At 30.8% G+C, this 11,252-nt stretch overlaps 1 protein-coding gene and 1 long non-coding RNA gene across 5 annotated transcripts; one reads left to right on the top strand and one right to left on the bottom strand.

Moving 5' to 3' along the window:
• Window positions 1-335: 335 nt before the first annotated feature.
• LOC136210723 (large ribosomal subunit protein eL24-like) lies at window positions 336-2,128 on the bottom strand. The gene is made up of 5 exons (XM_066002101.1): window positions 1,988-2,128; window positions 1,204-1,279; window positions 997-1,098; window positions 764-912; window positions 336-668 (listed from the first exon to the last, which is right to left on the bottom strand). The coding sequence occupies exons 1-5, from the start codon at window positions 1,996-1,998 to the stop codon at window positions 512-514; spliced, it is 495 nt and encodes a 164-aa protein (XP_065858173.1). The 5' UTR covers window positions 1,999-2,128; the 3' UTR covers window positions 336-511.
• Window positions 2,129-2,960: 832 nt separating this feature from the next.
• Window positions 2,961-7,752, top strand: LOC136213870 (uncharacterized). Of its 4 annotated transcripts, XR_010680979.1 has the most exons (6): window positions 2,961-3,335; window positions 4,124-4,287; window positions 5,505-5,765; window positions 5,960-6,004; window positions 6,630-6,738; window positions 7,362-7,752. It is a non-coding gene; the product is annotated as an uncharacterized lncRNA (long non-coding RNA). The 4 variants fall into 4 exon arrangements; XR_010680991.1 differs by lacking the exon at window positions 4,124-4,287; XR_010680973.1 differs by having other exon boundaries at window positions 4,124-5,765.
• The last annotated feature ends 3,500 nt before the right edge of the window (window positions 7,753-11,252 follow it).

Here is an 11,252-nt window from a genome sequence, read left to right as displayed (position 1 = left end):
GTTACATAGTTTTATCCAATATGTACTCAGCTGCAGGCATGTACGAGAAAGCCATCGAAACAAGGAAACTGATGAGAGAACAAGGACTGGAAAAAGAACCAGGCAGCAGTTCAATAGAAATAGATGGGTTGGTTCATGAATTTAGAGTAAGCTCTAGTGACATTGAGTTATTTTGATTTGTGTCATTTGTAACTTTTTGTCAAGTAAACCAATTTGATAACATTACCAGCACTGAATTTGCTAGTCCTCTATCTACCAAGCACAATTAACCACAATAGACTACATAAGCTGTGGATGATTCGTGTTCGCTGATTTTCGTTTCAAAATAACTACTCTTCGAAAATCGTTTGAGATAAATTGAATAATACTCCGAACATAAGATCATTAGGAAAAACCTAAAAACAAAATTTGCTCAACTAAAAAACCAATTATCCAAAAATAAATATGGAAAAGAAAAAATTTCAAGTGTTTTTGCTACTTAATGGATAAGAAAAACAGATATTAGGCGAAATCATCTTTTCCCGCCACCTCCACCGAGCTTAGGGCCCTTTGATGCACCACCTTTAGGCACACCACTCTTGGTTTGGGTCTTCTGTGTCTTAGCCGTCAGCTCAGCTTTCTTTGCCTTCTTCTCATCTTTGGTTTTCTTGATCCTCTCCTTAATTTCACTGAATAGCAAAGTCATGAATGTCAAAAACATGGAACTTTAGTAGGCTGAGAATGAATATGAACATCGTGCTACAAATCATAAGAATAATCATACCGCAAAGCAGCTTCACGTGCAGCATCTCGGACCTCTGGTTTCTCAGTTCTCCTTTTCTGGATGACCTCCAAGGTTGCACCCACTATAGACCTTGAATACGGCTTCTTGGCAGCCCTACGCTTCTTCTTAACAGCCTCAGTAGAAATGTCCTATGAATGAAAAGTAATTAACATTAACAATTCAGTATAAAATGAGAGCAGGTTGGAGATACAAAACATTTGAATAAAGCAAACCTTCTTGTGTTGTTTCCTGTACATGGCAGTCCATGTAAGCTTTGAAGGCTTCAAACGGTTGTGGAAGTACCTCTTGCATTTTGAATTGGCAAAGAGGAAAACCTATATCATCAAAGAGCAAATTAACTAATTAAGTGATTCTCATGGTGAGGAAAATAAAGCAGATTTGCAAGTCTAAATACAGCAACAATCGGGAAAGACGATCACCTGGGAATCAGAACGAATAAACCTGATACCCTTTCCAGGGTAAATCTTGGCACCACTAAAGCGGCAAAGCTCAGTCCTAACAAGCCATTATCAAGTAAAAGGTTAGACTCCATAAACTTTAACAAACGGACGGGTGAAACATTATTTCTAAAACATAACCTTCATAAAATAGCTTTGAAACAAAAATAGACACGGACACAAAACGCTACTAACTAGAAGTGTCCGTGCAACATAGCTTAATTAAGAAAACACATAAAACTACTACACCAAGAAATGCAGGGGGGTCATACTAAAAAGGAACAACCTTTGGCCCATAATGCCAAGAATTAAAGTGCAATGCCACATATCAAGTATAAGGAGAAGCAAAGTGAACTGCAATTACTAGCTCCCCTATTGAAAATATAGAACAATTACGAGCAGCTTAAAAGTTTCAAATTGACAATGTAAACCTAGAAATCTTGGTTCATATGCATGACAAATCAATTAACTGGGAATGAACTTCAACCATTGATTTTCACGAAATCGTGAAGCATTTAAAAAAATATAAGTAGGATCTGTATTTCCCAACCAAAAACAAGGAACATGAATTAAAGGAATGATAATCACTAAAAACGGATAAGAAGGGCATTGAAAACACAAATCGAAGAAAACGATGGTCGGTTTTGATACCATTTGCAATCAGAAGCGATTGGAGATTTGAACACGAAAGATTCAGCATTTAGTGAGAGATGTACAAAATTTAAAAGCAACTAGAATAGAAAACCAGACGAAAGAGAAAACCAACTTGAGAACCATGGCGTAAGATGTACTATGGCTTCGCCGCTCCCTGCTGGTGTCCAAGTCTGCGAAACCCTAAAACCTCCAAGCCTTCAATTTAACGCAACTGAAAAACCCAAGAGAGGGACGAAGGGGATGAAATGGCGTCGTTTTTGTATAGTGTATTACCATCTGACAACTACTAAGCCCAATGTCCAATTCTATTCCAATAACCCAATGGGCCCCCAAGACCAACATCCAGCTCAGCAGTTTCTTATCAAAAGATTACCTTAAACTAATTCATTTACACTTTAGTGTTAGAAACGTACTCATTTAGGACAAGGTACAAAATAGTTCTAAAGTTTTTTGAAAAGTATCAATACAGGTTTTTCGTAAAAAATAACATTAATATAGGCTTAACGTTTAAAAAAGAGTAGATCCCGATAATGAAATGTCACAAGTCATTCATATTACTCTGTTAAGTTCTGATTTCTCTTTCCACACACAATTAATAGAATTTAACGTAGTAATATGAATGACCTGTCACCTTCCATTATCGAGGTTTTAATTGGTACCTTTTAAATACTAAACCTATATTGGTGCTATTTTATACGTGGAACCTAAATTAATACTTTCCTAAAAATCATAGACCTATTTTGATATCTTATCGCAAATTAAAATTATTCTGAATTTAATAAGTTTAGATCTAATTTGTTCACTTACGGTCCATTTCAACACTACTATTCATTCAAATTAAGATTGTATATTCTTTCTAAAAACTTACTTTTTACCATATATATATATATGCAGGCTATCCTCACTTTGTTGAAAAACAAAGTAAAGAGTACTTTGCAAGATCTACCTTTCATTACCGTTATACTTAATCTAAACCATTCAATTTCTTGTAAAGATTTTACAGATATTTAACTTGTTAACTTATTCTCCCGGTTTCCACTTTTTATTCGCCATCCAACATCGAGATCGTCTTCATCAACTCGGAACTCTTGCTGTTTATTAACTCTTTCCGTAATTCATGGACTCTTGGTCTTCATCACCTCCTTCTCGTATCGATTGACTGAACTGAGATTTTTCTTTCTACTTGTAATTCATCGACTTTGGCTTCTAAATTTTGAAATTGATCCTAAACTCGCCTAATTCAATCTCAAAACTGATTGTATTGATCCGATATTTGGGGCATTTGACTCCATTTTATTACTTGGGAGGACGACAGGATCAGAGTACTGAGAGGAGATGGCAGTTTCCGTTGTCTTCTGATTTAGTGAATTGAGACGATAGAAGAGGAATTCCCACTATATAATGAAAGAGAAGCAATAGCCGCACAAATTCACATCTGAGACATGCATTTCATAATTCTGGTTAGTTTTGAATAAGATGCCTTTACTTTCCCATTGAAAACTGAATTTGGACATTCATGATTGAAATTCTTCTTCTGCTCATATTGCATTGGTTTTAGCTTTAGTAAAGAATCTTTTAGCAGATTGTATTGTATTGATGGAATTGTTTGGCCCTTATAATTCTGTAAGTTTTCAACCCCTTTATCTAATTAAGATACAAAATAATGAACCTTCTTGGTTGATTAGTAGTTATAAGTATTTGTTTTCTCTGAAGGCTCAAACGTATCAAACTGAACATTACTGCAATTTTGAGGCTATGCTAATCAGCGGTTCAATGTTTTTTATGTATTGAGATATCATTGTTGAGTGCCACAATAAAAGGCTTTCATGGTAAATGTTATTTCTGTTGTGAAAATAGAATTCTAGAATCAAAATTCCTCTGATAGCTTTTAAAAATCATTATTATGAAACCATATTTATTGAACACCCCTTTCTCTTACTCTCGTTATAAGAGTTTTTAATCTTTTCTATTACTATAAGATATTTATTTTTCACTGCTTCCATGAATATGAATTGGAGGTTTCCCTAGATTTTTCATAATAGGGTCCCTTATATAAGGTCATAGTCATTACACCAGTCAATGAAATCAAGTTCCCATAAGTTTTGCTATTCCCCGAGGGTTTTGAAGATCCTACTATTAGATTCGTAAGAACAACTGTGCAAAATCAGATTGCGTTATTCTTTCTTATTGATGGCCACATTGTGTTTGATACAATATTATGCTTCTGCTTAACTTCCTATTATTTCAGTTCATGTTGAATTACTCTGCCTGCGGGACTTGACAAGTGCCATGAGCTTAGCCAGATTATATATATGAAAGAAGCGGACATCACCAGCAGAAGAATTGTCTGATCAGGGATTGTATATGCGCAATTTAACGTTGAAAAAACCCTTTGTAAAGTGGTTAAATAGGGTAAGATTGGAGGAATTAAGAGCAAAGGGTCTCTGATATAATTGGTGTAAAAGATCTTTCTGGTTGGAAGGACTCAATTCCGTGAACTTTTATTGGAATTAGAAGATCCTTCTTTTGAATTAGATATATCTTGGGTAATTACTAGTTAGTTATTTAGTGCATAGCTGCAATATTTAGGAAAGAATAGAAGTAGACAAGCTTACTTAAGAATGAAAGTGGTTGAGTTGATTATGAATAGAAGCACTGCGTAACTTGCAACCTTACTTCTATTTAAAGGGGGCAATTATAAACTAAAAGAAAAAGAAGCTGAATCTCTTAATTTCTGTGTTATGAGGTTAGAACTCTCTTTGATTGAGTTGTTATTAACTCCTAACTATTTTAGAACTCTCTTTGACTGAGTTGCTATTAACTCCTAACAAAATAGTTAGAGGAAATAATACCCCTAACAAACAAGAAAATTCAAGCTATTGATAGATTCATGTCTAATGGTTCATAGAAAAAACAAAGCGTTGCTAATTTGACACAAAAATTTAAATTACAAGTTATTTTTGCATATTAATGATGTGTAGCAAGCGTTCAATTTGACAGTTTGTTAGACATACAGAGAACTAGAACGTGTTGGCACTTGAAGCAATAGGCCAGATATTCACCCCTACCTTTGGAAGACCAAATGCTAGAACCTAAGCAAATTTCTGAAACTCTGAGGGTATTATAAGGTTCTCTATAGGGCCTGGTGAAACTATGTTTGTGGTTAGCTTAGTTCTAGTTATATTCATGTGGTTAGCTTAGTTGTAGTTATAGACTGAATACGAATAGTAACTAATTAAGATAGTTGCTTATTTGTTTTTTCTTTTCCACGTTTTTACAATGCTTTGCTATAATTATAAAGGGCATGAAGCATAGGATTGATGGTAGTTTATACCCAAAAATAAATTACTTTAATATTAGTGTTTGAGAATTATTTAAGCATCATATACGAGGAATAGCACATGGTCATGCATGGTTATAATAATTTTCTGCTACTGGAATAATGAATCACTACAAAAAAAGGCTTTTAACAACACTTTTGTAACAACAGTTTTATAAACTGTCTCATGGGATCAACTAAAAGGCCCATAATATTAATTGGCCCTGACTAATATAAATCCACAGGTTATATAGGCGTTGTAATCCCTAATCCATAACACATTCTTAACTTCATATCTCCTGTATCGCAGTCTCAAATTGTTAGTTCGCCAAACTTCTGATCGACGTTCGTTAGACTTCCGATCACCGTTCGCTAAACTTACCTTTCGCTTTTCTCCGTTTGCCTTTCACCGTTCTCTGTTCGCCTGTCCCGGTCGAAGTTTTCTGATGGGTTTCCTTTTGTTCCTCAATACTTAGTCTCAGTCTCTGTCGTTCTTGTTCAACACTGCTTCTGGCTTAGACGTTTCTTACTAAAACAGGATCAAAACCACTTCCAGCTGATTCAACAAAAGGTAAATAGTAGCAACAATGGTCTAATGTAGTTGAAGTTAGATAAGGTTCTAAATTAATATTATATTTTGTAAAGTCGCACAAGCAAACACCTATATTTTCTTCTGATCATATTGATGATAAGGAAATCTGATTTTCATAAGGAATTACCTAGTTTCACAAGCTTAACTAAACAGGATATATACTGTCTCTGCAGGTTGTGATGATTGATTTTTTCATGGCTGATCAAATGTGCAGTCAGGTAGCTTCAATTTTAAAATAATTTCATACTATATACATATATGTGCAATGCTTTTTCTTGTGAAAAGACCCTCAGTTTACAAATTTATGGTGTTTCCTTGGTGCATAATGTGATGAAATGGTTAGTTTCTGATGTTGAAGTGAATTAATTTTGATGTTGAAATGAATTAATGATTCGAAAATGTTCATTGTGCATGAAGAATATGCTTAATGGTGCTATGCTCTGCTTACATTAACACTAGACTAAAGTATTGCCCTTTTAATGCAAGAATATCTAACTATATATTTTAAGCTGAAAGACTTCCTAAGAGTCCTTGTAGATCTCTCTATCATGAATTTGTTCTTTTTTATGAGTAGATATTACTGCATTCAACACTACAATAGTTTGATATGTGAAATATTGCCGACATGTAAATGTGAAAAAATATTTCCACTATCGGTTGAAATTCAGATGCAGCATATGAATCTGAAAATTATGTTAACAGAGGAATTTAGATTTATCATGTCCTCTTTTTAATTTCTTTTATTCTCTCATGCATACTGCTATAACATGGCTAGGCACATATGCAAGCATAAACATGGTAATGTACACTTTTTTCTCTTATGGGTTCTCTTTTATTTTCCAGATTAATAACATGGAGATTATCAATTCTAGGTCACGGTTATTATGATGAGCTTGTGGTCCCAATAATTGAAAATACTGCTAATGAAAGGGAACTCAGAATTATCAAGGAGGTAAATTAACTCCCAAATTTTCCTCTTGTTTCTATTAATTCACAAGTCTGTTGGAAATTTAGCTTGTATTGTTGTTGCTGTGATACTTTGTCCCTTTACAAATCATTTGATGTTCTTTATTTTTTAAATAAACAACTTTGACATGTGTCTTTGTTTTACAGCTTCATATCAATGTGTTAAGCTAAGTTATGTTAAAAGAAACAGTACTTTTTATGGTTATTTAATTCCTTAATAATCATATATTGAATTGTTAATATAGAAAAACACATGTTTACAAATTAAAGGTTCATTTGAGTGATAAAGTTCCAAGTCATATAAGCTAGATATCTAAAGTTAGTAAAGACAACAAACTTAAATTGAAGAGAAACCATTTAAAAACTGCTTGAACAACCTCGAACTAATTAATCGGATAAAAAAGATGTCTAATGCGCACCTTGTTAATGAGTCTCTCAAAAGCTTGAGTACCATGTTGTTTCATATATGCCAAGAGAAGATGCATGCTCCTATTCTACTTTGATGTAAACACATATTTTGTGAAGATTGTGTATCAGAATGGTTAGTTAATAATATTCTTTTATGTTTCGTTGTTAGTATCATTTTGCTGAGTGACATTCTGATTTCAGGTTTGAAAGAGAGAGAATGTGCCCGTTGTGCAGGGTGTTGGTGAAACCTGTAGATCTGAGATCATTTGGTGATGGATCAACCACTTTATTCTTCCAGATATTTTAAATTCTTCTACGGTAAAAATTGAAGGAATTCTAACCCAGACCCAGATGGAGAGATGTGGTGCACAGGTAAAATGGAGTTAACCAAAGAAATGGAACTAGTACAGTACAGCACAAATAGATGATGAATAGGTAGGTTGTGTTCCTTTTACGAAGAGAAAAAGGTCGAGTGTATCTCTCAAGACAAAAAGGTCTTTGTAGTTTTTAAATAGATTGTTAATTGTACTAAGAGTTTTTGAATGACATAAGTTTATTTGCTACCAATGACAATATATTATAATCTCAAAAAAATCAATTTTTATTATTATTGACCAGCAATCCAGTTTCGTCGTAACAGATGACATGACCTTAAAAAACGTTAGTGACAGAAAATTTTCGTCCGAAAAGTATGAAGCTGATTACCGACGGTTACACGAATTACAAACAGATTACGGACGACATTTCTGTTTGTAAATCTTTTCTTGAAGCGTTTGAAAATCATTGTAGAGGCGGTTTAAACCGCATTTAGGAAAACGTCTCTAAAAGAAACCTTATCCCGACGTCTGAGAAAAACCGACGGTAATATAGCAACAATGGTAATTACAACACTCTTTCGACGGCTATGAAAACCGTCGGTAAAAATATAGAGACAGTTAAACATCCTAAATTGAAATAAAATCCTCGGTAAAAACCTTTTTTTTTTTAGTGAATTGCCTATTTAATTTATTGTTTTGTCCTTCCATCTAACAAAAATGTCAAATTAAGAGTCAGAATTAATGGAAGGCTTTGGTATGGAATGTTAATTGTTTGTATGTAAGTGAATTAAGGTAATAGCAATCACTAAAATAGATACATGCACGACACGTTAGATAAATTTTTCAAGTGAATTAAAAATTTTAGATATAATTTATATAAAGTTGTTTTTTACAAAAAAAAAATCACAAACTTTGTGAAAAATAGAGTTTTATGTAAAACATTTGAATTTTACATAAATTCTTAATTTTTAGACATAATTTACGTAAAGTTTGACTAAATTTACATATACTTTTTATTTAATAAAAAAATCCACAAACTTTGTGAAAAATAGAGTTTTACGTAAAACCTTTAACTTTATGTAAATCTTTTATTTTAGACATAATTTACGTAAAGTTGTGCTGAAATTACGTATACTTTTTATTTTCTAAGAAAAAATCCACAAACTTTATGAAAAATAACATAAATGATGAATAGGTAGGTTGTGTTCCTTTTACGAAGATAAAAAGGCCGAGTGTATCTCTCAAGACAAAAAGGTCTTTGTAGTTTTAGACATTTATGTAAAGTTTGAATAAATTTACGTGATCTTGTTATTTTAGGAGGAAAAATCCACAAACCTTGTGAAAAAATAGAGTTTTACGTAAAACATTTTAAATTTACGTAAATCTTTTACTTTTAGACATAATTTACGTAAAGTTGGAATAAATTTACGTGAGTTTGCTATTTTAGGATGAAAAATTCACAAACCTTATTAAAAATGGAGTTATACGTAAAACCTTTTAAATTTACGTAAATTTTGTATTTTTAGACATAATTAACGTTAAGTTGGACTAAATTTACGTAAGGTTGTAATTTTTTTCAAAAAAATCAATAACTTTGAAAAAATGAGTTTTACGTAAAGCCTTTGAATTTTACGTAAATCCTTTATTTTTAGACATAATTTACGTAAAGATGGATTAAATTTACGAAACCTTGTTATTTTATAAGAAAAATTCATAAATTTTGTGAAAATTAGAGGTTAACGTAAAACCTTTGAACTTTACGTAAATCTTTTATTTTTAGACATAATTTACGTAAAATTGGACTAAATTTACATAACCTTGTTATTTTATTAAAAAAAGTCCACAAACCTTGTGAAAAATAGAGTTTTACGTAAAACATTTGAAATTTACGTAAATCTTTTATTTTTAGACATAATTTACGTAAAGTTTGACTAAATTTACGTAACATTGTTATTTTTGGATAAAAAATTCATACACCTTGTAAAAAATAGAGTTTTACGTAAAACCTTTGAACTTTACGTAAATCTTTTATTTTTAGACATAATTTACGTAAAGTTTGACTAAATTTACGTAACCTTGTTATTTTAGGAGATAAAATCCACAAACTTTGTCGAAAATAAAGTTCTACGTAAAACCTTTGAACTTTATGGAAATTTTTTATTTTTACACATAATTTACATAAAGTTCGACTAAATTTACGTAACCATGTTATTTTAGAAGATAAAATTCGCAAACCTTGTGGAAAATAGAGTTTTACTTAAAACCTTTAAACTTTACGTAAATCTTTTATTTTTAGACATAATTTACGTAAAGTTGGACTAAATCTACGTAACCTTCTTATTTTTTGACAAAAAATTCATAAACCTTGTCAAAAATAGAATTTTACGTAAAAACTTTAAACTTTACGTAAATCTTTTATTTTTAGACATAATTTACATAAAGTTGGACTAAATTTACGTAATATTGTTATTGTATAAGAAAAAATTCAGAAACCTTATGAAAAATAGAGTTTTACGTAAAACCTTTGAAATTTACATAAATCTTTTATTTTTAGACATAATTTACCTAAAGTTGGACTAAATTTATGTAACCTTGTTATTTTAAACCTTGTGAAAAATAAAATTTTACATAAAAGTAAATCTTTTATTTTTAGACATAATTTACGTAAAGTTGGACTAAATTTATGTAACATTGTTATTTTATGAGAAAAAAAATCCATAAACCTTGTGAAAAATAGATTTTACGTAAAACCTATGAATTTTATGTAAATCTTTTATTTTTTGATATAATTTACGTAAAGTTGGACAAAATTTACACAACCTTGTTGTTGTAGGAGAAAAAATCCAGAAACCTTATGAAAAATAGAGTTTTACGTAAGACCTTTAAACTTTACGTAAATATTTTATTTGTAGACATAATTTACGTAAAATTGGACTAAATTTATATAACATTGTTATAGTAGGAGAAAAATCCAGAAAAACCTTTGAATTTTACGTAAATCTTTTATTTTTAAAAATAATTTACGTAAAATTGGAATAAATTTACATGATCTTGTTATTTTAAGATGAAAATTTACAAACCTTATTAAAAATAGAGTTTTACATAAAACCTTTGAAATTTACCTAAATTTTGTATTTTTAAACATAATTTTCGTCAAATTGGACTAAATTTACGTAAAGTTGAACTAAATTTATGTAAAGTTGTAATTTTATACAAAATAAATCAATAACTTTGAAAAAAATGAGTTTTACGTAAAGACTTTGAATTTTACATAAATCCTTTATTTTTAAACATAATTTACGTAAAGTTGGATTAAATTTACGTAACCTTGTTATTTTATAAGAAAAATCCACAAATTTTGTGAAAATTAGAGGTAAACATAAAACCTTTAAATTTTACGTAAACCTTTTATTTTTAGATATAATTTACGTAAAATTGGACTAAATTTACGTAACCTTGTTATTTTTTTATAAAAAAAGTCCACAAACCTTGTGAAAAATAGACTTTTACGTAAAACATTTGAAATATAAGTAAATCTTTTATTTTTAGACATAATTTACGTAAAGTTGGATTAAATTTACGTAATGTTGTTATTTTTGGAGAAAAAATTCACGAACCTTGTGAAAAATAGAGTTTTAGTAAAACCTTTAAACTTTACGTAAATCTTTTATTTTTAGACTTAACTTACATAAAGTTGGATTAAATTTATGTAACTTTGTTATTTTTGGAGAAAACAATTCATAAACCTTGTGAAAAATAGAGTTTTACGTAAAAC

The sequence above is a fragment of the Euphorbia lathyris genome, chromosome 1 (genome assembly GCF_963576675.1).
Source record: "Euphorbia lathyris chromosome 1, ddEupLath1.1, whole genome shotgun sequence".
In the NCBI taxonomy this organism is placed as follows: Eukaryota; Viridiplantae; Streptophyta; class Magnoliopsida; order Malpighiales; family Euphorbiaceae; genus Euphorbia; species Euphorbia lathyris.
The sequence above is the reverse complement of the archived record's forward strand: the minus strand, read 5'-3'. Positions and strand labels throughout refer to the sequence as shown.

Excerpts from the sequence above, each read along its gene's own strand:
- LOC136210723 (XM_066002101.1), bottom strand. Across the intron at positions 1,099-1,203 it reads TTATTCGTTCTGATTCCCAG|GTTTTCCTCTTTGCCAATTC; the intron begins GTGATCGTCTTT and ends TTGATGATATAG. Across the intron at positions 669-763 it reads GCACGTGAAGCTGCTTTGCG|TGAAATTAAGGAGAGGATCA; the intron begins GTATGATTATTC and ends TTTGCTATTCAG.